The sequence below is a fragment of the Tribolium castaneum genome, chromosome 7 (assembly GCF_031307605.1).
Source record: "Tribolium castaneum strain GA2 chromosome 7, icTriCast1.1, whole genome shotgun sequence".
Classification (NCBI taxonomy): domain Eukaryota; kingdom Metazoa; phylum Arthropoda; class Insecta; order Coleoptera; family Tenebrionidae; genus Tribolium; species Tribolium castaneum.
In genome coordinates this window covers 5,355,500-5,381,955 of record NC_087400.1, presented here as the reverse complement: position 1 = coordinate 5,381,955, position 26,456 = coordinate 5,355,500, and the positions used below count along the sequence as shown (strand labels likewise).

Genomic DNA, 26,456 nt, shown 5'->3' with positions numbered 1-26,456 from the left:
TTTTGAAAAGATATTTGGAGAAATACAAGAGAAAGCGTATATCTGTTCTCCAGTGTGTTCGAAATTGAAAAAGAAGTTAATAAACCTAAACATTTTAAGGTTAAGTTTGACCAACTTCAAGTACCCATAAATTTATTTTTTTAAATAGGATGTCCCAATTTTTATTTTACTAGATGGAAGAGAATTTTTTTCTGCATCAATATGTACTAGCATTCCCTATACCAATCTGTAATAATTTTCAAGTTATGTTGGTTTTTTTGACATTATTGAAACATTTTTTCTAACCACAGCTATTTTTGCATAGTTTCCCATAAAAACATTTTTGATTAAAGAAACAACAAACTGTGTTCAAAATTGTTTTGTTCGTCCTGTGAAAACAAAATAAATTCATTGAATGTTGGTTTAAAAATCTTTAATTTTTTACTTTTTTTTTTGTTTCTATGGCAACCCAACAAAAAGTTATAATAACTTAAAAACTATTAAACATAAGTATAGGAAATGCAAATACAGATCGATGCAGAATTAAATTCTTTACGATCTAATGAATTAAAACTTGGCGTTTCATTTGAAAAAATTGAGTTATAGGTGCTTAAAGTTCTGAAAACTTAACTTGAAATATTTGGGGTTTGTTACTCTTTTTTAGAAATTCGAAAACACCAAGGGAAAGATCTGGGCTTTCTCTTTCAAGTGAGCTAAAAAAAATTTCTAAATTTTTAAAAATAGCAGAGTTATCGATTTTTGAACTGGAAGGTGCAAATCCAAAAAAAATTAAAAACCCTAAATATTTCGTAAACGGTTAAATTTAGGTATAGGGAAACCTTATAAAAACTACCTTAGAATAAATCTAGTAATCCAAAAATTCAATAAAAAGTACAGCTTTCCATTTAAAATAAGAGAGTTGGTAGCGACTTCCGGTATAACCGGAAGTGTCACCATCTTGAAAATATTTTCATTGAGTAGAACCTACGAGATTATGGTTGTATACAAATTTTCAGATGGTTATCATTATTAGCTAAGTGATTCGCTGTTTTAAAACTAGCGGCTTTAGAATTGATTGATATCGTCTCAATCCTGGCTATAACCCGTGTCCGACCCCAAATCCGACCCTTAAAAGGTCCGAGTATTCGGCTCACGCTTTGGCTTCCTCGCACGTGTAACAGATGTGGGAAAACCGCGAGGAAAAACTCTAGCATTCCGTCAACAGGTGGTCAGTTACTTTGCTCCGAAACAGGAAATCAAGCAGGGCAATTACGTCGTCGGCGTTTGTGCAAAACGTGAATTATTCACGATCAAAATCCACAGCGCAAACAGGGTTTTATTGGCGTGACAATTCCGCTTTTGACACATGTTCCAATGTATTTTTTTCAATTAAGGGATGCTTTAATTGCCCGCGTCTCTGGCTCTTTTATTGACAATGTTTTTACACCAATTTTCACACAGGAAAACGGACGTAATTGCATGCATATTTATCAAAACGTGAGTGATTTTGAGGGTGCTTGTATTATTCGACGGGATATGAGTTTTATCTTGTTAAAACGGGGTTAAACCTCAATCACGAAATTTTATACACGATCGGAATGCAATGAATGTAATTAATCGATTGCGGGATCGGGTGGAGCGCTGAGCTTTAATTTCACTTAAAAATGCTTCCAAGACTAAACAAGATTTTTAATTATCTACTTGAAAGTTGAAATTTATTTGCCGGTGGAGTATTTAAAACTCATTTCAAGGATAAAAATAACACAAAATGGAAAAAGTAAACATTTTTATTTTATTTATATTTATTTTAACATAGCTGTACATCTTTCTTTGTTTTTCTGTTTCAGTACAAGAATTTGATGAAATTGTTTAGGGCAGGGAGTATTTTTTTTATTTTTTCGCAACGTTTCGATTTTTTATTAAATCTTTATCAGGCTGCAAAATTAACACCTGTACACATACTCTTATTAAATTTGAAAGCAGGTTATCTTGTGGATTGTACTTTTTCTATTTTTCTAATAATCTATATTATTTTTAAAAGTTTTTTCTGATTTTTTAATTTTTTTACTCAATTTTTATTATTTTATAATAATTATCAAAAATAGATGCAAGAGTAGTTATTACAATAGTAGTTATTTGCTATACAGGGTGTATCAGAAATACGTGTGTTAATTTTACCAAGTAATAAAACTCAAGTAATACAACAACTTTTCTATATAACGTTTTACAAAATTCTTATTTATAATTTTCACTATATTCCTTCTTTTTTCTTGTGCAGTTTTTAATAATTAGGTTGTATTTATAGTAAGAATTTTCATTATTGTTTTAAATTATTTAAATTGTCCGTTTTTTCCACAAGGAAATAGTTCAGCTTTTTTATTTTAATACCCATAGGCGTTTCAGAATGTTATGTATATAAATTTTAAGTAAATTTGCAATTTTTTTATTCAAAAATTACAAACAGAAAAGATGTTTTACTTGTTGAATTGTGTTACCTGTTAAAACTAAGACACGTATTTCTAATACCTCCTGTACATTCTACGTTTTCTTTACAATTAATTAGTTTCTTTTATTTATATTTTGTTTTACAACAATAATATAACATTCTGATTGAAATCCATTGAGTTCTATAATAATATTACAGTGAAACCTCTCTTAAAACGGACACTTCTTCACAGCGGACATTTTTGTGGAATCGTAACAATACGTTTATTAAAATTTCCCACCTCTTATTAGTAGACATCTCTCCACAACGGACAATTAAAGATTCCCCATCGGTATTAGTTGTTGAGAGGTTTTACTGTAGTTATCATTAAAAGGAAATATTTTTTGAAGAATTATCAACAATTTTTTTCTAATGTTTGCAAGGAACAAAGCTTATCTCAAGGGTTCACAATTACCCAAAAAATTGTGACGACAATCACTCCTTAAAATTTTAATGATTTTTTTTGGTTTTTTCAAAATATTTTTTGTATTTTTTTCAGACAAAGTATTATTTTTGCGCAAGACGCCGTAAATTTTTTCTGCTTTTTTCTGAAAATAAAGTTTCTCAAAAGGATCTCGGATTGTAAAAAAATATGAATTTTTTACTTTTCCCAAAATATTTTGACATTGGCTCGTTTTTAGACATATTATTTTTTGGCGATGTATTGTAAGATTTACCTAACTTTTTCTGTAGGCAAAAATATTAAATTATTAATCAGTTCTTTAATTTTCAATAGATTTTTTCATTTTCTCAAAATATTTGGGCATTTGTTCGTTTTTAAACGAATTGTTTTAAAGCCAATTATCCGCAAAATTTTCCTAATCATCACAAGGGTTCGCAATCACAAAAAATGTAAATCGACAATCACTCCTTAAAGTTTTAATGACTTTTTGGGTTTTCTCAAAGTATCTTGATTTTGAACAAATCAACGATTTTTTCTGAATAAAAGCCTCTATCGTAGAAAAATAATGAACTCACAATCACTCTTTAAAGCTTTAATGGATTTTTTTTTAATTTCCTAAAATATTTTGACATTGGCTCGTTTCTAGACAAATTGTTTTTAGGCGAATTATCCTCAAAATTGACCTGATTTTTACAGATAACATAACTTATTACAAGCGTTCACAATTGCAAAACAAAATGAGAATCAAAAATCACAATTTTTGACTTTTGTATAGAAATTATTTTTGGGCAAATCAACGTAAATTTTTTCTGATTTTGGCTGAAAGCAAAATAATTTAGCATTCTTGGAAACAATCGAGGCAAAAAAGTAACTAGTATGTGCTAATTTATTATGAATTGGTGTGTATTAATGGCCATTTTTAGTGCCTGTTATGTAAAGCACATTTTGTTGCAACTTTTCGTTTACATTAAGTCTTTAATACTAAATTTTCTTATACAAAAATTCAAACTACATCAGAAATGTAATAAATTCTGTCGAGTAATTATGACATTTTTTGTTAACTAAAAATTTACAGATAGAATAATTTCAATTCTTTTTTCAACTTCATTGGCGCAGTCAGTAGGATCTGCAATTTTTTTTTATAAAATACTTTTAATATCAAGCTTTCCACATATGCTACATCAGTTTCTTGCCATTTTTCCTGATTGGCTGTAATTTATTTCCCGTTATCGATTTCCCCACACGCATGAAATCCCCGAGTTTGATTAGCGTAAGCTTCACCGTAATTTAGTAAAACCGATTACGCTTGAAAAACAATTTTCCGTGAGTAAAAAATAAAACAGTCATTAGACGAGAAAATTCCGTAAAATTTGTAATCTATGTAATTTCCATTAGGTCGTATAGTAGAAAGAGCTGAGAGCAAGCAAGCAGCTTCATGCATGTTTAATATTGTACCCACAGGGTCACTTCATTCTTGCGCACTTAATGGGACGCCTTATTCAATTTGTATGAGAATTAAGCCACGCCTGAGAACACTCTTCGGCTTCTTTTTTGCTAAAGGACTTCTCCCCGATTTCAGACATGACTTCATTATTCATAACGCGAACGAGACTTTAAATGTTTCGCAAAGAGCTCCACTCTGCCACTAAATACACACGCCGAAAATATGTAACGCAATTTCGTGAGTTTATTAATCAGTTCATTATCCCGAGATCGATAGCTCTCGCGAGATAACACCGCCGATTAAAATTGTTTGCTTGAATTTTTGCGTCTGCGTTAATTCCGGCTCCGCCTCTTCGCCTTGTGCCTTTTATTGGTCGGTATGTCTGTATTGTCGGTCGCCTAACCCGCGGCATTCAATAACAGAATGTCTCTTCTGATCCGATGAGAGACATGCGGAATTGGATGCTGCCCTTCACCCAAGTCGGGATTTAACGATTTCTAATAGATTTGTGAGAGTGGCAAAGCGAAAGAGGGAAAAACTCGTGTCCGAACTGCTCTTTCGTCCTTTCCTCGAGCGATGCCAATTGATTTGCTTCAAAGGATCATCGGCCGGATTTGCCAAACTGCCTTCTAGACGTTTCATAATAGGCATTTGTGGCGAAAAAATTCCAAGACAGTTTTTTGGTTTCAGGGAGCTTCTTCCAGCTTAGTAGTGAAATTTGCCGATACTGAAAAGGAACGACAACTCAGACGCATGCAGCAGATGGCCGGAAACATGAGTCTTCTCAACCCCTTCGTGTTCAACCAGTTCGGAGCTTACGGAGCTTACGCACAGGTAAATACATATGCCGACGTCGAGGGGCCCACAGCTTACCAAACTTCTACACCTAATTCCACTTACTCAATAGTTTTTGCTTCCAAAATTAATTGCTGCAAGTCACAACACAAAATTGTTAATTGGTGCAGTCGGTAGGATACGCACAAGAATTTGTTTAATCTGTAACTTGTAAAATTTTAATGATTTTTTAGTTTATCTAATAATATTATGTAATACAAAAAACACAAATATAAATTCTAATACTACAGAAACTGGATGCTTTTCATTTTACAAAAAAACTAAGAACTGAATGACTTATATTAGCTTCTACATTATGCTTGTTCTTCTTCTAACAAGTCTGTTACTAGAATTTTGCCAATTCAAAACATCAGAATGTAAAAAATTAGTACCATATTTACTTCTTAAGCCAACCCCTAACATTATTAATAATACCTATAGTTGACATTTTTTTCTTCTCTCTTTTGTTACAGTTAATTATTTTTGAAAGGCTAAATCTATCTGTGGAGTAGCAATACTGCCGAGATTGTAGAATCATTTCAAAAGTGAAACAAATCTTGAAAACAGCTAAAATATTAAGTATAAACAAAAATAAATAAATAAATAAAATATTTGCCATATTGTCATGTGTATTTCTATGGTAATTATGTATCTTTCTTAATAAAATAGATTAATACTTTATTTCTTGTATTTTTTTCAAACTTTAGAAGTCATTTAACTTGCAAATTACTTCATAAGGACGACGTTCGGTTATAACGAACAAATTCCGAAGTCCCTTAGGTGTTCGTTATAACCCAGTTTCACTGTACATACTACTAAAATTGATAAAAAATACAGTTTAGACTAGCGTTTTTTTGATTGTGTTCTATGGGTTATTACTAGAGATTTAACTTAAAATTTATGCAAAAATCTGGCTATATTTTAATGAGTTTAATTTTTGTAAAGAAAGCATCACAAGAGGTGGTTTTCAAATTAAGTTTTTTTGGCTGATTTTGTTATACTTTTTAACAAGAATCAATATTTTATTAAAAAAAAAGGTAATTTATGTGGATTTTTTGTCTGGCATTTTTTAACGATTGGTTTTTCTTGGTTAATTAGTTCAGCACGGCCAATTTGTTAAATAAATAAAAACGTATCTTGTTTAGGAAAATTTCTGTTTTCTGGTTGCACAGTTCTAAGTCGATGTTTTTCGGTATAATAAACTTTATTTGTAACGGATAATTTTTTTAATTAAAAAAAATAAGTTCACTTTATACAAAAATAACGCTTTTGAATGAGTTATTTTGGCTTGTTTCAAGGCAATGGCAAATTATTTTACCTGTTTTATATTTTAACGAAAATGTGAAATCAGAGTGGAAAAGATATTATTTTATTTTAAATTTTTTTAATTATTAAAACGTCACACAAGATCAAGTTACAAACAACAGTTTATATTTTTGTTTTTTTTTAATTGTAACAATGGCACAGAAAGTCGTTTTTATGAAAAATTTGAAATTTATGCTAATATTCGTAAACAACAACTTGAAAAAAACACCAAAAATTTTATTTATTACATCATTATTCAGAAAAATTACAAATATTCCTGGATTTCCTGGACATCGACGTCGCATTTTCTGTCAAAACTATGTGTTATAAATTATACGTAAAAATTGAAAATAAAAAATAAAAGTAAAAATAACATTATTTTTGCAAGTTTTGAGGATTTAAATACGTTTTTAGACCAAAAATCAAGTTTTTTTATGTTTTCATTAAACAAGATTAAAAAAATTAACAAATTTAGTCGAAAATAACCAAACATTTTTTTTCTAAGCCATTGTTTATCAAAAATCAGTTATTGCGCAAAATTTCTTAAAAAGGAAGCCAAAAAATTACATAACTTATTTTTGCTTGCTTTGAATATTTAAACACGTTTTTAGACAAAAAATCAGAAATGACCAAAAAATTTACGTTCTCAAAGCAATTATTTAGCAAAAACTCAATTATTGCGCAAAATTTTTCAAAAAGGAAGCCAATAAATCAAAAAATTATGTCAAAATAGGCAAGTTTTAAGGATAAAAACTCGAATTTAGACCAAAAATCAAGATTTTCTTTATAGTTTTATTAAACTAGAACAAAACAAAAACATCAAATTTGGTTAAAAATTACCTAATATTTACCTTTTCTAAACGTATATTCAATAAAAATTTAATTATTGTACACAATTTTTTAAAAAGTTAACAAGTTTTGAGCATTCAAACACGTTTTTAGAACACAATTAAATTTTTTCATGTTTTTATTAAACTATAACAAAAAAAATCACCAAATTTTGGCGTTCATTCTATACTAGGAGGCTAAAATTTTCTGCGATGAGAAATAAGCGAGATAATTGCATCGAAAGAAAGAAATCGTGACGTGACAACTGCCTTACATCATAGAATCTTATCACTGAACCCTCTCAATCATTAAAAACCTGACAGAAATTTGAACAATTTTTACTCATGTTCAAGAAAATCAAAAATATGTTACTTTTCGACTAATTTTTGTTCTAAATTTTGTCTTGAACTTCGCGAGATAAACTTTGTCAGTGCCACTTACAAATCAAAAACCATTAATTTGATTTTAATATTAGACCAAATGATCAATAGGCGGTTATGACGTAATAATTTTAACTTTAAATGGAAGTAACTTGAGTTAAAGAGCAGCTACTGAAAAACGATTTTCACTACAGTAATAAGCATTTTCAGTAGTATTATTTAAGACAAAGTATTTTTTTAAGTTGCCAATGCCATTAAACAATTTTTAAAGAAAAGAAAATATTGTCTAAATTCTAAATTTAATTTGTCAGTTTATTTGAGTCGATTTTACTTGCTTTATAGTTAGAATTTTTTCCCAATAGTTTCTTCGATTTACCTTATTTTACCTTAGTTGTTATATTGTTTTATTTTTTTTCATTTTATCTAGCTTTTTTACAAAATTTAATTTTTTTAATTTTATTTCATTTATATATTTCATGTTGTTTTTCCCCAATATAGTGAATCTTTTAATACATTTTACTGTGAAATAAAGACGTATTTGCAGTTTTCGGTCTTGTCTTTCTGATAATAATAGTATTATTTTTTTAACAAAGTGTACTGAAGTCGTTTTTTTCTTGCACCCTTGCAACAAGAAATATCCTTGATAAAAGTTTCCTAAAGTACCTTTCAGAGCCTTTGCCCCAGCTGAGGGCCCCCCGGTCGCCATCTCCGCACACTCCACTGTTGAAATTCTTTGACTCGCCTGTGTTTCGTTTGCTTATAGCATTCTTTGGACTTTCAGCAACAGGCGGCTTTGATGGCAGCCGCGACAGCACAAGGAACTTACATAAACCCGATGGCAGCCCTTGCCACGCAAATCCCGCACGCGACCCTCAACGGAATGGCGAATTCGGTCGTTCCGCCGACTTCAGGTGAGTATCCCGCAGTCGATGTCCTGCACGTATTCATTTGACGCAGATGTTGGCGTAGGTGCTGGGTCCGGGCAGCCGGTGAACGGCGCCATCCCCAGCCTGCCGTCGCCCACCATGCCCACCTTCAACATGGCGGCGCAGACCCCCAACGGCCAGCCCGGGGGCACAGAGGCCGTCTACACGAACGGCATCCCCCAGACGTATCCAGCTCGTAAGTGTCTTTTGCTTTTTCGGGGGCAGATTGTCCACGAAATGGACAATCTGCCTCTGATTCTTTCTGGAGTAAGATAAGGACCGAGTTAACTGAAATGTAGATGCGCTACATCTGTCCATTCCAGCGCAAGGATTGCCTAATGGAGAAGCGGCGCTACAGCACGCAGCGTATCCAGGGATGCAACCATATCCAGGAGTCGGTAAGTGGCTTTTACACAACATGAGGTCTAGTACAACTTTTACGTTGTATGGGTGTAAACAGTGTACATTTTTGGTGTAATCAGTGTAGCTTGGTCTCACCCTATAACTGTTTGATGTGACACAGAAATGTTTGGTGTTGTTGCTTTACATATTCTTGGTTTCATTTCATGTTTCAGAAACTATTTTGGAGCTGGTCTTTCCAATTCAAATTTTATTTATTCACAGTGCAAAATTTTACAATTTACGAGGAGAGTTCGAATAGAAACCGGAATCTGCTTATAACTTTTACTGAAACAAAATATTAACAAAAGAATTATTTACACTACTTTTTTTCACATTTTCTATACTTTTACGTATTTACGCTATCTCTTTGGTGGCTTCATAATATTTTTTTAGAGAGGTTTTTTGGCCGAGTTCTCCATTGTAAAATCTTATGTTCTGCAGTGCTTTTTTAGGTGGTCCAAAAAAATAAAATCATAAGGTTATTATATGTCAGAATTATAAAAATCATTAAGAATGATTTTTGTGTTTTAATCAAAATGAGGGCTCAGATAGCAATTGAAAATGCTAAGGGTCGGTGACTTGATTATTTCATTTCGAACAAGAGTAGCAGTACAAAATATTAGCAAATTTCTTTAATTAAATTAATTTTTAGAATAAAATTTTGTCTAATGGTCTAAAATTTTTAAGAAAAAATTCTAACTCAATTATCTAATAAAACTGACCACAAGATATTGAATTTGTCTTTGCATGGTTAAATCAATAAAAAAAAATTGTTTCAGGACTGTAAAGTCAACCTAAATTTTAAGGTTTTGGAAAGTGTTTTTTTACAAAATATTGCACTTTTAGTAGTATTTTTATAATAAGATGTTCAAAACTAGAAAAATATCAGGAAAATGTTGAATTCTATCCCGGCGCCTCCACCATTTTTAACATTGTATTTTGTTTTAAACTATAAATTTTAACACTCTATTTTCGTTGAATTTCTGCAATTTTGTGTTTCAAAATACAAGAGTATACCCAATTAATTGCTAGCAATATTTGTTTTTCAATGTTTAAAAATGTGTATGTAAAAATTTATAAAATGAGTTTTGAAAAAAACGGACTTTTGTTTTTAATAAACTTAACGTAATCTGTATAAGCCGAAATGGTATTGTGTTTCAGATAGAGCAAGTGCTGAAACGCTTTGAAATGGGAAAAAATGTCTTTTTCGGCTTAATTTGGCATCTTATTATTTTGAATTTCGCAAAATATTGCAATTCTAGTAGTATTTTTATAAAAAAAAATTACGTCCAAAATCCAAAAAAATATATTAAAAAAATATGTGTAAAGAGGTAAATTCTATCCCGGCGCCTCCACCATTTTTTACATTTACTTTTTCAATGTATAAATTTTAACATCCTATTTTTGATGAATTTCTGCAATTATGTATCTAAAAACATTGCATTTCAAAATACACAAAATACAAAAGTATACCCACTTAATTGCTAGCACTATTTGCTTTTCAATGTTTGAAAATGCAGTCAAACCTGATGTAAAAATAGGTTCTCAAAAAAAAACAAAACAAACTAGAATTACAAAATACTGTAATTCTAGTAATATTTTTAGATAACATCTTTACATTTAAAAAATAAAAAATATTTGAACATATGTGTAAAAAATGTTGAATTCTATCCCGGCGCCTCCACCATTTTTTAATAATTTTTTATAAATTGTTTTACCCTATTTTTGGTAAATTTTTGCAACTAGGTGTCTACGTGTCTTTTTCGACCCAATTTGGAATTCTTTTATTTTGAATTTTGAAAAATAGATGAGATTTTGATTAGATTCGAAAAAGGCAATGGAACTTTGAAAGACTTAAAAAATAGTACACATACTTGAGCTTATTTTGTAGTTTTTGTGAAACATCTTGAAAATCGGCGTAAATTTGGTCATAGTTTAGATATATTTTTATTATTATTGCACAAATTTGGTAATTTTTTATGAGACTTATAATAAAATTCGGCAAAGCTTTTGAGCTTTTGAGTCAAAACATGCGGAAAATGACAAAAAACTGGATTTTAAATTTGGTTTTTTGGACTTTATTTTTTCAGAATTTCTCGAAATACGGGAATTTTGGACTGAAAAATCACCTTACACGCTTGGAAAATTCCAAAACTTTATCTTCTTTAACTGAATTTGGTGCTTTTTGATAAAATTTGGTGAAAAATTCAAAATATTGTAGGAATGTTTTTTCGACCTAATAACTTAACTTAATAACAGCATAAAGACGTTCAATCGATATGATTTTTGAGTAAACATAAGAAAAACAACGTAAACGTAAGAGCGTAACGTAACTTAAGGCCTAGATGTACTGCGTAAAAAATTAGACGCAAATTACTTGACTATTTTATTCCAAAAATAACTGGTTTGAACTGAAAAAAGAAAACTTTTATTTTTTATACAATATTTAGTAATACTATATTTTAGCAAACCTTTGCCTTTTTACGGTATTTTGCGCAAAAATACAAACTGTTATGCATTTTGTGATTTTAATCGATATTTTTTTTCGTTTGTTAATTTTATATGTCAGATAAAACTTAATAAGAGTACAAAAAAGCAATATTTTTTATTTCAAAACCTTGATATTTCGATTTTTTGTGGCAACTGTTTCGTTAAAATTTTGCTTCAGTCGAAAGTTCTAAGCAAAATCCGGTTTAATTTGAACCCATTACTTATTTAACTTAAAGTCAAAAAAAAGATAGTTTAGGCAGCAAAATTGTGCAGAATTCGGCAACGAGTGGCGTTGTTTGAAGTCTGCGTGTCGTTTCATAACTTCCAATTTTTGAGTAGCTTTTGGGGCTACTGAAAGATTTGGAAACATGCGTAATGAGGCATGTTTGGTGCATCGATGGTCAAGTATGGGTGTGATTTGTTTATATTTGTCGGCAGCTTACCCCGCGGTTTATGGCCAATTCCCACAGGCCATTCCCCAACCTATGTCAGCAGTTGCTCCTGCACAGAGGGAAGGTAAGATATCAAAAGCTCACATAAATTAATTCTAAGTTTAGTAAATCCCAAAATCCCGATCTAGTGGAGCTCAAATAGAAAACGTCTAAATGTTCCCTTATAAATAACTCAGTGTCTAATCAAATGTTGCATTTCACTTCCTTCCAATTTTGTGTTCGATGTGTTTTATATTATAATTGCACTGGATGTTGGCATCGGCTAAATCTCGTTGTACTAGGTGTTGTGTGGTGTGTGCGAATTTAGACGAGATCAGGACCCGAACACTTGACGCTTTCAAAAACTAGTTACACTAGACTAGAAATAAATTTGGAGGTTTTTTTTTTGACTATATAATGATTGATTGTGCTTCTTGTGCGATAGGCTGCTCTATTTCCGGACCTGAAGGCTGCAATTTGTTTATCTACCATTTACCTCAAGAATTCGGTGACGCTGAACTGATGCAAATGTTCCTGCCCTTCGGAAATGTCATCAGCTCAAAAGTGTTCATTGACCGTGCCACTAACCAGAGCAAATGTTTCGGTAAGTTTTAAGAACATCATTAATTTATTTACTGTGGACAAGTACAACATTGTTGAAAGTTTTAACTAAGTAAGCGATTTCAAATTAAAATTTTGCGGACAAATGTTTAAAATCGTAATAAAGCACGTAAGAAATTTCTTACTTATTAAAGTTATAGATATGGTCAGTGATTTTGACGAAAGTTGTGATTCGGTTCAAAGTTTTAAAAACTACATACATCATTTTGCCGAAAAAGAATAAAAAAACGGCCGAGAGGACAGATAATAGAAAATAATGAACAAAAATGAAAATCTAGAACTGCTGTTTTCTCTTTACTCTATACTTTCTATTTTCTGTTTGTTTTTTTATCTCTTTCGTTTTTTTTTTTTTTTCTACTCTTTATCTTTATTTTATGTTCTGTAGATAGGGGACTATAGGTTAAAGACAATTTTTCAATGTTTTGTTTTCGTTTTTATCTGCTCTTCTGTCTTCTACTTTTTATTCGTGTTTTCTATGCTTTATCTTAGAGAAATAGAGTATAAAGACAGTTATCACTAATGAAGAGATGTCCCGGCACCTTGAATGTATTTTTTTTTTTTTTGAATTGATGGAAAATTACTTGTACTTTGATTAAATAAAACTGAACACCGGTTCTAAGTTAATTCCTCAACACAGACTCTGATTTAGCAAAAATTGTTCAGAAATATTCCTTTCTTGGGCCAAGAAATACTTGATTTTTATGCTACAAAAAATTTTCAAATTGATTTCCATCATCTTCAGGCTTATTATTACTCGTGGCCCACTCATAGTTTGTAATGCTGATTTATTTATAAAGTTAAAATTAAAATATCTGCAAAACACGGTCAGTACCTAGGGCCCGGTGGCCCAGTGGTATAAGCGCCACTTTCAACCGGGGAGGTCGCGGGTTCGAACCCGGATCAGGGTAACAATTTTTCTATGGAAAAAAGTGTAGAAAACGTAAGTGAAACAACAAGTGAGCAAAAATAAGAGACTAAGAGAACACATAGACGTATAAACGTAAAGCGGAGCATAAAACTGACAGAAATAAGAAAATAATGCGGCAAAAGGTAAAAGTACGTAAGGCGCCAAATTGTAAACGTAAGAGCACATCCTAATAAAGGGAAATACTTTTTGTTTTAAAAGAAAAAGAGATGAACGTAAAGGTGAAACATAACTTCAAACTTTAGCGTTGAATCTTTAGATGACTTACTTCTTAAGTTATAAAAAAAATTAAACGGAAATATTTAATTCATCTCTAAAAATTTTTAGTTAACTGAGTTTGTTTAGTAAAGTCCCGAAAAACATTGTTAATAGAAATCATGGCTAGTGCGAATCCAGTAGGATTTGCGCACGTCCACTATTTTTAACTAGAAAATACACAAATCTAGTGATTTTTGGAGAAATTATGTCCATTTTCGGTCAAAAACGTGCTGAAAGTCACAAAAAAGTTGAAAACAATATTAAATTTGTAGAATCAACTTATACGCCCAGTATCTTTTGATGAAATCTGGTGAAAAATTAATGAATTAAATTGAAAAAAAGTGGAAGAAAATGTTTTCTCGAGCTAATTCGCCGACTTTTGAACTGAATGTGTTTGCGTTTTAGGTGAATTATTGCAATTATATAGTTTGTAATGTTGATTTTTTTGAAAAGTTTGTGTTAAAATATCTGCAAAAGATGGTCAGTACCTGGGGCCTGATGGCCCAGTGGTATAAGCGCCACTTACGACGGGGGAGGTCGGGGTTCGAACCCGGATCAGGGTAACAATTTTTCTTTGAAAAAAAGTATAGAAAAGGTAAGTGAAACAACACGTAAGCAAAATATAAGAGATTGAGAGAACACATAGACGTATAAACGTAAAGCGGAGCATAAAACTGACAGAAATAAGAAAATAATGCGGCAAAAGGTAAAAGAACGTAAAGGCGCCAAATTGTAAACGTAAGAGCACATCCTAATAAAGGGAAAATACCTTTTGTTTTGAGAGAAAAAAAGATGAACGTAAACGTGAAACATAACTTCAAACTTTAGCGTTGAATCCTTAGATAACTTTTTTCTTAGATTATAAAAAAAATAAACGAAAATATTTAATTTATGTCCAAAAATTTTTAGTTAACTGAGTTTGTTTAGTAAAGTACCGAAAAACATTGTTAATAAAAATCATGGTCAAATCCAGTAGGATTTGCGCACGTCTACTATTTTTGACTAGAAAATACACAAATTTGCTGATTTTTGCAGAAATTATGTCCATTTTCGGTCAAAAACGTGCTGAAAGTCACAAAAAGGTAAAAACAATTATACGCCCTGTATCTTTTTATACAATCTGGTGAAAAATTAGAGAATTAAATTGAAAAAAAGTGGAAGAAATTTTTTTGAACTGAAAGTATTTGCGTTTTGGGTGAATTATTGCAATTATATAGGCTGGTCCACGAGTAATAATGAGTCTGTCACAATTTTAGAAATATGCCAATGTCTTTGCCCAAAATTTTCATTTTCCTAAACCGTTTGCGATACGTGACTAATTTTTTGCATTTCAAAACCAAAGATTCGCAAATTTTTTAAAATTTTGGTATGTTTTATCGAAAATGGTTATAATTTCTGAACGAAAATAAAAATCGAAATGTTTGTTGCAGGGTTCGTGTCCTTCGACAACCCGGCAAGCGCTCAAGCAGCCATCCAAGCTATGAACGGCTTCCAGATCGGCATGAAGCGACTCAAAGTGCAGCTGAAGAGGCCCAAGGACGCCAACAGGCCGTACTAACCTTGGCCCTCAGATCTCTTGGCGCTCGTAGCGCCCTCAGCCACTAGTATACTAGACGACACTTTATATAAGCACATAGAATATTGTAACTTATATATATAAAAAAAAATAAAACTAAAAGAGCATGCCTGGCACACACTCCGAGCACACGCTGCAGTCCGGCTGCGCCCCCGCCCCTCATTTCGAGAAATTCCAAATGGGCTGTGATTAAATAACAAATCAGTGTTTGATTGTACAGGCCGTTTTGTCTTCTCGTTCGTGAAATGTATTACTATTTTGAGACGTCGTCTACTCTTATTTGTTGTACTTATGTGTGTTAATCTGTAAGAAAAAGGGCCGGGGGCGGCAGCCCCTGCCCAGTTGCCAAATTTCGGTCAGGCATGCCTTCTGTGATGCTACTGCTAGTCACAGCTCGGCTCGGAGTCGCTCTGGGGGCACACGGTACCATGTCCCCCTTCTGACTGCAAGGAGCCACGACATATTTATATATTTAACAATACTATTACTAAAACAAAAGGAAAATAGTGTAATATTTCTACTAAAGTTAAGTAACATAATCCTTACAAAGTACCAACTATATATTAATCTGTAAATTACTAGGGGGTAGCGATAGGATAGCCAAAAGGGTGGTCGTGATACCATGAAGGTATAGTCATTATCGATTTTAGAACAATACGTTCGCAATTTATGAATTTTATCTAATGTATAAGTTTATATATCAAAATGCAAATTGTGCGTTTTCGCCAAATAGTTGTTGAAGAGTTAGTTGACGCTTTGCGGGGCCCGCGGGCCCCAAGGCAGGCCGGGAGAACAGAGTGGAGGGGCACTCGGCTGAGCCACTCTAGTCAAATTATCCAGCCAAAATCGGCTGCGGATTCTAGTTAATATGATTAGAATTAATTTAGTCCTAAGACATATATTTAGTAAAAAAAAACATATATACTATTTATTGAATCTAACGTATTTAGATATACAAGGAAGATTTTTTTATTTGTTCATTTCGGCTGAGATAATATCGTGCAATATTAACAGAACGACTGATACACATTATTTTTTCTACCGATTCGGTTTTCTTCTTCTTCTCTGTGGTTTTGAAACGAAACAGCTTTAAGTTTTGTCGATTTTTTCGGTTTGGTTTTTAAGTAGTTGTAGTGCATTCCACGCTTGCTAATGACATTCCTTCAGCGCTGGAAGTAAATATACTTAAGTACTAACCACGGGGGGGTGGCAGCTCCCGATTATAACGAGACACCACACCACCAAACAGACACACTCGAACTCAAACGAAAAGTTCAAACGTGAAACAAACATCAAGAAAAAAATTCACTCAAAAAACAATATTTTAGATTTACTCATTTCTTAATCAAAATTTTACAATCCAAGAGTAAGGGAAGGAGAGAGACATAAGGTTGAGTTGAGTTCAAACGAATGTATGTTCAAATTAAGAAAAAATTAAAGTTAATTTTTAAATAAAATAATTTCTTTAACACGGATCTTGCCCCAAAATCAAACCAGTTTAAGTCAGTTAAGGTTCAAGTAGAGAAAATTTATTCTTTGAAACACATTTAATTTGTGGTTTTTTGATTTACATATAAAACTCCGTGAAAAAATTAATTTTTTTAATATAGAATTTTTATAAATTAATATAAACTATCTCTTTGTCATGTTTTTATTGTGATATTATTTAAAAGTTTTTTAGAACTTTTACGATTTTTAAAACGAAATGTTCGAAAATTTGAAGTGAATGGTTAACCATTTTTCTTACTTTAAGTTTTTTTTTTTTTTATAAACATAACAGTTTTAGACTTCAAGATCTAAATTTTTTCTTATATAATTCTACAAAGTAACAGATTGTTTCAACAATTTTCAAGATTTTGTTTTTGAAAAAGTGTTAGACGTTTTACGTAAATTGTTATATTTTATTCAATAAGTACTTTTTTCTCCATGCATGTAATTTTTTTGGATAAAATGTGTCGTAACAAATACAAGTGTCTTAGAGGCCATTAAATGTCTTGTCATTCTAACATAAATGATGTTTAAATGATGTATTGTGCAAAAAAAATGAAAAACACCGCTAACAGCAAAATATAATATAATTAATAAAAAAATGTGTTAGCAACATTTTTTTAAGTATTTTCTGCCCAGAACACTATTTAATCATCGTGGGTTTTAAAATAACACGCAAATCATTAAATTTTGGTTAATATTTTTATATTTTTAATTAATTAATGCTTGCACTGGATCCGGCTCGGAGGACCATTTTATGTTGGGTATTTTGCAGTTTTGGTCGAGAATTACAACGCACTTGTATTTTTACTGTGTATTGGCTAAATAACAGTATTCTGAAAAAAATCATGTGCATAGGAAAAAAACTATATTCATTGAAATCATAGATTATTATTATTAGTTGATTAATATATGGATATTTTTAATTAATTAATGCTTTCACTAAATCCGGCTCGAAGGACCATTTTATGTTGAGAATTTTGCAGCTTTGATTGAGAATTAAAACGCACTTGTCTTTTATCATCTGTATTAGCTAAAAAACAGTATTCTGAAAAAAATCATGTGCATAGAAAAAAAAATACAGTATTCATTGAAACCACAGATTATTCTTATAAGTTTATTAATTTTTCGATAATTCAATTAACTAATGCTTTCGCTGGATCCGGCTCAAAGGACCATTTTGTGTCGGATATTCTGGTCTTTGGTCGAGAATTATAACGTATTTGTTCTTCTACTACATGTAACTAAATAACAGTATTCTGAAAAAAAATATATGCATAGGAAAAAACACATTTATTGAAATCACAGATCATTATTATTAATTGATTAATATTTTTACATTTTTAATTAATTAATGCTTTTGCTGGATCCGGCTCGAAGGACCATTTTGTGTTGGGTATTTTGCAGCTTTGGTCAAGAATTGAAAAAAACGCACTTATACCAGTATTCTGAAAAAAATCATATGCATAGGAAAAAAAATACAATATTTATTGAAACCACATTATTATTATTCGTTGATTAATATTTGGACATTTTTAATTAATTAATGCTTTTGCTGGATCCGGCTCGAAGGACCATTTTGTGTTGGGTATTTTGCAGCTTTGGTCAAGAATTGAAAAAAACGCACTTATACCAGTATTCTGAAAAAAATCATATGCATAGGAAAAAAAATACAATATTTATTGAAACCACATTATTATTATTCGTTGATTAATATTTGGAAATTTTTAATTAATTAATGCTTTTGCTGGATCCGGCTCGAAGGACCATTTTGTGTTGGGTATTTTGCAGCTTTGGTCAAGAATTGAAAAAAACGCACTTATACCAGTATTCTGAAAAAAATCATATGCATAGGAAAAAAAATACAATATTTATTGAAACCACATTATTATTATTCGTTGATTAATATTTGGAAATTTTTAATTAATTAATGCTTTTGCTGGATCCGGCTCGAAGGACCATTTTGTGTTGGGTATTTTGCAGCTTTGGTCAAGAATTGAAAAAAACGCACTTATACCAGTATTCTGAAAAAAATCATATGCATAGGAAAAAAAATACAATATTTATTGAAACCACATTATTATTATTTGTTGATTAATATTTGGACATTTTTAATTAATTAATGCTTTTGCTGGATCCGGCTCGAAGAACCATTTTGTGTTAGGTATTTTGCAGCTTTGGTCAAGAATTGAAAAAAACGCACTTATACCCGTATTCTGAAAAAAATCATATGCATAGGAAAAAAAATACAATATTTATTGAAACCACAGATTATTATTATTCGTTGATTAATATTTAGACATTTTTAATTAATTAATGCTTTTGCTGGATCCGGCTCGAAGGACCATTTTATGTTGGGTATTTTGCAGCTTTAACCTTAAAACTTTTTTTTCAAATACTTTTTTAATTGCTGCAGTTTGAAACTTAAAAATTCGTGAATTTGTTGTTTAGTTGTTTGATAAATTTGTTGCTCCATCTGAATCTAATCGGATATGCAAATAGCAGGCTCAAACGATTATAAACCTCAGTCTGTTATTCGCTGTATATTGGACAAATAAGAAAATTTCCGATGTGAAAAACTTTTTTCTGGTGGTTGCTTTGGCGCGGTTTGTGCCCGCTTTTTGCTGGTTTTGATTGTTGGTGGCAAAAAGTGTGCAAGAATAATTCGAGTGGTGTTAGATTGGGTGGTGTCGGCTCTGAACTGTCTAGTCTAATTGAAGAATATGGTCTCCCCAATCAGGCAAGAGCGGATAATAATCAATCTCTAAACGCAGCGAAGTGATTCTAGGATACAGGGTATGTTTTTGCAATTATTTGTGTAACTGTTTCTCATCGTGAGAGGGCGGTCATCGTGTTTCTATTAGTATATGTATTCATAGTTCCGCGTCAGCAGCGGATGTGTAAATCCGCACCCTCGCTATCAAGCCATTTCATCCCATGCTGTATATATATATTGGGGTCCATTCGATTGCACCATTTTATACAAAAAGTATGGTCCTTTATGGTACCTGTCGATCAGGATTCCGACAATCGCATCGCCTGATGTTATCGAACTGAACTCTACCACGAATGGTCAAATTTAAACGGAGAGATTGGTTTGAGAGGCAAGCTTCAAAATTGTACGATCCATTAGCCAAGTCGCCAATTTGTGAATAAATTTAGAGAAAAACACGTTGATTGTTTGTTATAATAGAGTGTAAATAACAATTATAAATATGGGATAAAAAATGAGAAAACAAAGTATATTTTTCTACTTTAACGCAATTTATAGTATAAATTGAGTAAGTTAGCCCGTCTGAGCGCGGGTACATATCTCTTTGCCAAAATTTCGTTTCGTTCGATGTTGTGTGTATATAACCGACGAGGTCGAATTGGTCCAATGGGTCTGACAAAAATTGATCACACTGACCAACAACAAAATATACTCCTTTAGGCGACGAAATATTTTACATTTTTTGGACGCGAATTTAAAACCCTTTTTAGTTTTTGGAAAAAATCGTCTTTTAGTGTTTCAACCACTTTTCTATTCAAAAGAAGTCAAAAGTACAGTCACGATCAAAAAGAATGACACCCCTAAAACCGCAGCCACAAATCTTATCGAAATGATTTGTTAAAATTTGCTATCGGGCCCGGTTGACAAGGCTGTCATTCTTTTTGATGGTGACTGTACGTTAATTAACTAAAATTATGTTTCAGTTTACATTGTACAATGTGTTTGTAAATGATTAAATAATTCTCATCTAGTTAACTTTGAAATTGGTTTACATCTGTCTGTCATTAATTCTGAAAAGCGGCAATTTTGAATTAACATGAAAAATTCACAGACGACTAGATGACAATCATTTAAAAACACATTGTATAATTGAAAAACAAAATATTTTCAAAAAATTCTCTTTAAAAAGTTAAAAAATCGTAATTATTTCCGTTATTATTCTCTCAAATATTAAATTAAGGAAGAAACCTCAGAGAAAATTGCTGTACAAAGTTAGAGACATCTTTTCAAAAATTATTGGAAATCCTGAGAAAATCTAGGGAAATCTGGGGAAATCATGATTAAATCAAAGGATTTTTGGAGAAGTCAGGTGTACAAAATTTGCGCGGTTTATTCCTTGGTTTAAGCATATTTTTGAGTTAAAAACTCGCCAACCAAATAACCGAGTTATCACTGAAAATCTATAATAGCATTGCTTTTGCCATTTTCGAGACATTTAGTAATTTTTTAATCCAACAATTCAATTATTTTGCATAAATTAACTAAATCAAGTTAAGATATTACAAAGGAGGGCTAAAAATGTTTTTTTTGTTAGGTTTATCTTGTTCTTGAATAAAAATTCATTCACACAAATTTTGACAAAATTACTTGAAATATGTTCCAAATTAAATGTTTTTGGCCTCTTTACATTGATTTTAGTCAATTATTTTAGTCAACTACGTCAAAATTTCTATATCAAAAACGTTACTTTAGCCTTAAGCAATGTTTTTGTCGGTTTTTAAGTAGAAACACTCACTCACTTTTTTCCATAAATTGTTAAATTAATTAACGATAAATTGGCAATATTTCGATCTTTTTTAATTTTTAAAATTTCGTCAAAACGTTGAAAAATTACCTAATTACATCAAAAATTCTGCCTTGAGCAATGTTTTTGTCAATTTTTAGTTGAAAACACTCACTTACTTTTTTGCATTAATTGTTAAATTAATTAATGATAAATTGGCATTATTTCGATCTTTTTTAATTTTTCAAAATTTCGTCAAAACATCAAAAAATAACCTAACTACGTCAAAATTTCTTACAAATACGTTACTTTAGCCTTGAGCAATATTTTTGTCGGTTTTTAGTTGGAAACACTCACTCACTTCTGACCTGACCTAACCTGACTTGACCTGACCTGACCTGTATTGGACCTTTTAGGGGTCGATTTTTTTTTCGAAATTTTGTCAAAAATGACGATGTTATATCTAAATTGATGGTTTTTTGCCCAGTACAGAATGATTTTGTTGAAAAAAAAAGCCAAAAATTTTGAGCTTAGAGCTCAGTTATTTGTCTTAAAAAAACGAAAGCTTTTTTCAGATATTTACTTAATACACTTACTTATTCTTATTTTTATGTTAAAATATCACTTATATCGCATCGATTGCTAGAACAGGCCAAATAAAGTGATCTTTTTCGTTAGATTTCTCTTGTCTTTGAGCAGAAAAAAAAATTTTCTCGAAATTTTGGTCAAAAATGACTAATCCCTTTAGAGTTATTTCATTAAAACTCACTTATTTATTAAAATAATGTTCACATTTAAGTCGGAAACTATTATTTTAAGAATTTGTATCAAAAAAAAAAAACAAAAAAGAACGAAAGCGCCACTACTTTTGCCGTTTTCTAGAATTGTATCACATTTTTCAGCCAAAAGTCATCTATTTCGCATAAAATAGCGTTGTTTTGTGTGATTTAGATGTACCTGGGCAAAGTACTTGTAGATATGATGTTTTCTAGGCTGTTTAAGAGTGAATTAGCTCAGTTTATAAGCGACAAACTCAATTTTTTCACAAAATTTCGTGAAAAGATTCCGCAAAAGTACTAAACAATGTCGAAAATTATGTCATTTTGAGCTAACAAGTTGCTTATCGTCCTGAGTTTCGTCTAATAAATTTTCAATGAAGGTCGAAAAGAAAGTTATTTTGATCTGTTTCATATTATAAATGAGAAACTATTTTTTTCTTTGAAAATTTTATTGGTACGATATGCATTACATATTTTTCGACTGGAAGAATAAAAAAAATATAAATAAACTTTTGCCTTCTTCGTGGAAGAGGAAAGTGGTAATAAAAATACTCAAAAACAACTAAAGTGGACATTTTTGACTCTGAGCGATTTCAGAATTGAAATGCGATTTTCTCAAAGTCGAAACGTGTTTTAGGTTCACATTTAGCACTCAAAAAACGTGAAACTTTTTCGTCTAATTGAGCAAAAAGTTTGTTGGTCAGTGCTAATATAAACCTATGTATGTAAATACTAATGATAATAAATCGACATTTCGTATAATTTGTACGTAACGCTAAATCACAGAACTTGTTTCTAAGACGTATAATAATTAAGAATTAGAGGGCTGCTTGATAGGATAGCGGCAAACCGACTGTTTTAGATCATATTCGTGCACCGGGCATTGCTTTTCGATGCCCGACTTAAGACCATGTCCCATTTGATTCTGTGATACAAGAATATCTGTGTAAATGTTCCATGTTAAATTTGACCGTGGCCGCGAACAGCAGGATGCGATTGTCGGGATCTGGTGGTCCATTTTTATATTTTAGATGCTAAAAGATCAACAGGCGCGCGCTTCATCATGGAATCATTTTCTTTTCCGTTCTAGTCTAGCCCACGCATCCACTCATCATCATATATTTTAGCTACGAGTAGAGTAGGGAGTAGGTTCTAGTCATAATTTATAACGTGTATGGCATTTATTACAAAATTAAGGTTGAGCTTATGGAACCAAGGCGGTACTCTAACTCACTTTAGACGAGTTGAACTTGCATAGTCTGAGATCTTGCCAATTTTCGATTTGGTTGTTTGTTTGTTTGTTCGTTTTCACCCAACATTTATGCTGGGACCAAACGTTGTTTTAGCTTCGCCCAGTCTCGACATAGTCTAGTCAAGTCTAGTTTTCGTTATACAACGCCCACAACTTGCCAAAATCCAAAAAAATGAAAATTAACAGAAAAATGGGCTTTGGCGGCGGGTGGCGGTTGTATGTTTGATCATTTGATGATGCAATGTAATATAGCGTTATTTATTGCAAGTTACTTATTTATTGATTTCTAGTCATAGGTCTTATTTAGGGTTTTGAACGGGGCCTGGCCCCGGACCTACGCTTGTATACAGTATTATGCGGTCTGCAGGAGAAGGGTGCGAGTACCCGTTTATCATATTCGGACGAATCTCCATCAATTATATAAGATAATCCAAGCCATACTCTGTTGCATGTCAGTTTTATTACATTTTACACAAAATTATTATAAAATAAAATTATTACATAATATTATATTATTATATTATATATAGTAGATAATTGAATTAATATTTATAACCTGCTAAACTTGTAATACGATAATGTAAAAACATATGAGTAAATTAGACAATGAATGCGTGAACTTTCTATCCATGTATGAAATTTATCATATTTTATTATTTTTACACTGTCAATTTTGCTGGTCTTTTGTATTCCTTATTACAGTACGACTATTACTTTTACAATGTAATAACGTTTACTATATCATCAGGATATACATTGTAATCTGTAATTTTGACATTATGGGAATTACAGTCCAATATTACGAGAAATTCATTAACAAACTATCACAGACATGACCGAGCGGCACTTATAATGCTCAAAATTTTACATAATCTACTGACATCCTTTTCCAGTCATGTCTATTTCTTATTATTATTATTACGATTATTATTATATTACTAACTTGAAACCAAATAAATCCAACTCAAGACAAACCGGTTTACACTTATATAAATATATGACTTTTAGTGCAGTAAATGAGTTTACATTGGTTTGGATTTATTTTGGGAAGCTATCCAGTTCATATGAAACTTTATAAAAGAATTATAAATTAATAAAGTTAAATATAATGCATATCTAGACAGAGTTTTATTATTTTCAACCCGAAAACACCTACGCCAACAAAGGTACGAAAGGTAAGTACCAAAAAATAGACGATTAAAACACTTTAAATGGGGATTAACTTAAAAAAGACTTACTGCACTGGAGCATTCTTGATAGGTAAACAATGGTCATTACTTGTTAGAAAATGAAGAAAATAAAAGAATTATTGGTTAGTAAAATAACATACAAAATACAACACATGACAATAAATAACTATAACAATAAATTGTCATTTGGAGATAATAAATAAATAAATAAATAAATAAAATTCACTTTTCTTTATTCTGTCTTTACTAGTTTTTCTTTTTTTTCTTCATTAAACTTTAATTTAGAAAATAAAAAAAAAATCATTGCAAAACCACAGTTTAAAAAAGTTTCCAGAACCAATTAACCAAAATGGTTAAAATTGTAACGTTTAAAGTATAACAATGTACAGATGTCGCAACCAATTATTTGACAGTGACATTTATGTGTTGATGCTACAGTACAATTTTACAGAGTTCTTTAAAGGAAGTATCCCATCTGAGCAGATTTTTTTTTAAACGGCAAATTACAGTTTCCTGAAACGTTTTAAATACTATTTTAATAAATTATTTTGGAATAATTTGAATACAAATCATGTATGTATCTCAAAATCACAGAACCGCTGGAAGACCTTTCTATTAAAATCCATTATACAATTATGCAATTTTCTGCGATTTTTATATGCAACCAACTATTCAAGATTACTACTACTTACTACTGCCTAAAACGGCAAACAACTGCATTCGAATTTTGCAGGTAGTGTCGTCTATACATAAAATTTCAAGTTTGCGTTTATAAATAATTTCAATGTTTTAATGACATTTGGTTGTTTTACTATAAAATTTGCAATTACAGTAACCTGTAATTTTTTTGTCTCCATCTCTGAGTTTACCCTTAAAGTATAAGGCTACAGTAACCTGCAAAGATTGAGCGTGGCGCTATCTAATGTAAAACTTTTAAACATGTTTTGCAATAATCTGTAATGTATTTAGCCCCATCTTTGAGTTCGATCCCAAAGCAGGCAGTTATCATGTCACAGATCACTTGTCTTAATCTGTGACATGTACAGACAGTCCTGGTGAACCAACTTCCCTTATTTTCTATTGTCGGGCGCGAACCAAAATGTGGAGCTGTTATTTTATCTGACAGATGGCACCAGCGTAGACTGGGACTGTCACAATGTTTAGAAGAAAAAAGATACACGCATCACGTTAAAAATACGACATTTATGTAGAACAATTAATGCTTGAAGGATGCCCGCACCGAATGGTAGTGGAGTTTTTTTTCTGGAAAGCATTTATTCTGACTTCAATGTTTCGATGTCTTTCGCGGCCGAAAATGCGTCGAACCGAAGTTTAAAACTAATAAGAAAATTTCAGCGCGAAAAAAACAGAAGTCGTTACTAGATGACTAACTTAGGTGCTGAGATAACATTTTTTAATTTCGCATCATTTCTTTTATAATAAACAAAGAAAATTTGTGAAATTGTGACAGTCCCAGTCTACCGTGCTATCAGTTATAATAGCGAGTTGATTTACCTGTCTGTTTCTATATCGTGACTTAGACACATTTCACAGAAACCTGTAATGTTTCTAGTACCATCTCTGGTTTTAAAATTACACAGAAATGCGTTGGACAAAATTTTAAAAATTAGAGCAGTCTCATAGTTACTATCTGAATTATCTGTTTTTATATGCAACCAACTATTCACGATATAGTACTACTTAATACTCCTGCCTAAAACGGCGAAAAACTGCAGTCGAATTACTAATATGTCCAACAGATTCCAAAGTTATTCACTAATTTTGTAGGTAGTGCCGTCTATACATGAAATTTCTAGTTTGCGTTTATAGAAAATGTCAATATTTTATTGACAATTGGTTAAAATTTGCACTTACAGTAACCTGTAATTTTTTTGTCTCCATCTTTGAATTTGGTCTTGAAGTATAATGCTACAGTAACCTGTAAAAATTAAACATAGCGCCAC

At 31.4% G+C, this 26,456-nt stretch overlaps 1 protein-coding gene across 17 annotated transcripts in view; it reads left to right on the top strand.

Annotated features, from left to right (window-relative positions):
* bru3 (bruno 3) overlaps positions 1-24,423 on the top strand; it is a 456,798-nt gene extending 432,375 nt beyond the window's left edge. For 12 of the 17 annotated variants that reach the window (XM_015984037.2, XM_064357773.1, XM_015984039.2 and 9 more), the window contains 7 exons: positions 5,002-5,145; positions 8,422-8,569; positions 8,616-8,780; positions 8,884-8,982; positions 11,915-11,992; positions 12,353-12,511; positions 15,142-24,423. In XM_015984037.2, coding sequence (XP_015839523.1) covers positions 5,002-5,145; positions 8,422-8,569; positions 8,616-8,780; positions 8,884-8,982; positions 11,915-11,992; positions 12,353-12,511; positions 15,142-15,269 — 921 coding nt within the window. In that variant the 3' untranslated portion in view covers positions 15,270-24,423. The remainder of the gene's footprint in view (positions 1-5,001; positions 5,146-8,421; positions 8,570-8,615; positions 8,781-8,883; positions 8,983-11,914; positions 11,993-12,352; positions 12,512-15,141) is intronic. The other 5 variants (XM_015984033.2, XM_064357769.1, XM_064357770.1 and 2 more) reach the window with 5 other exon arrangements.
* Positions 24,424-26,456: the final 2,033 nt, after the last annotated feature.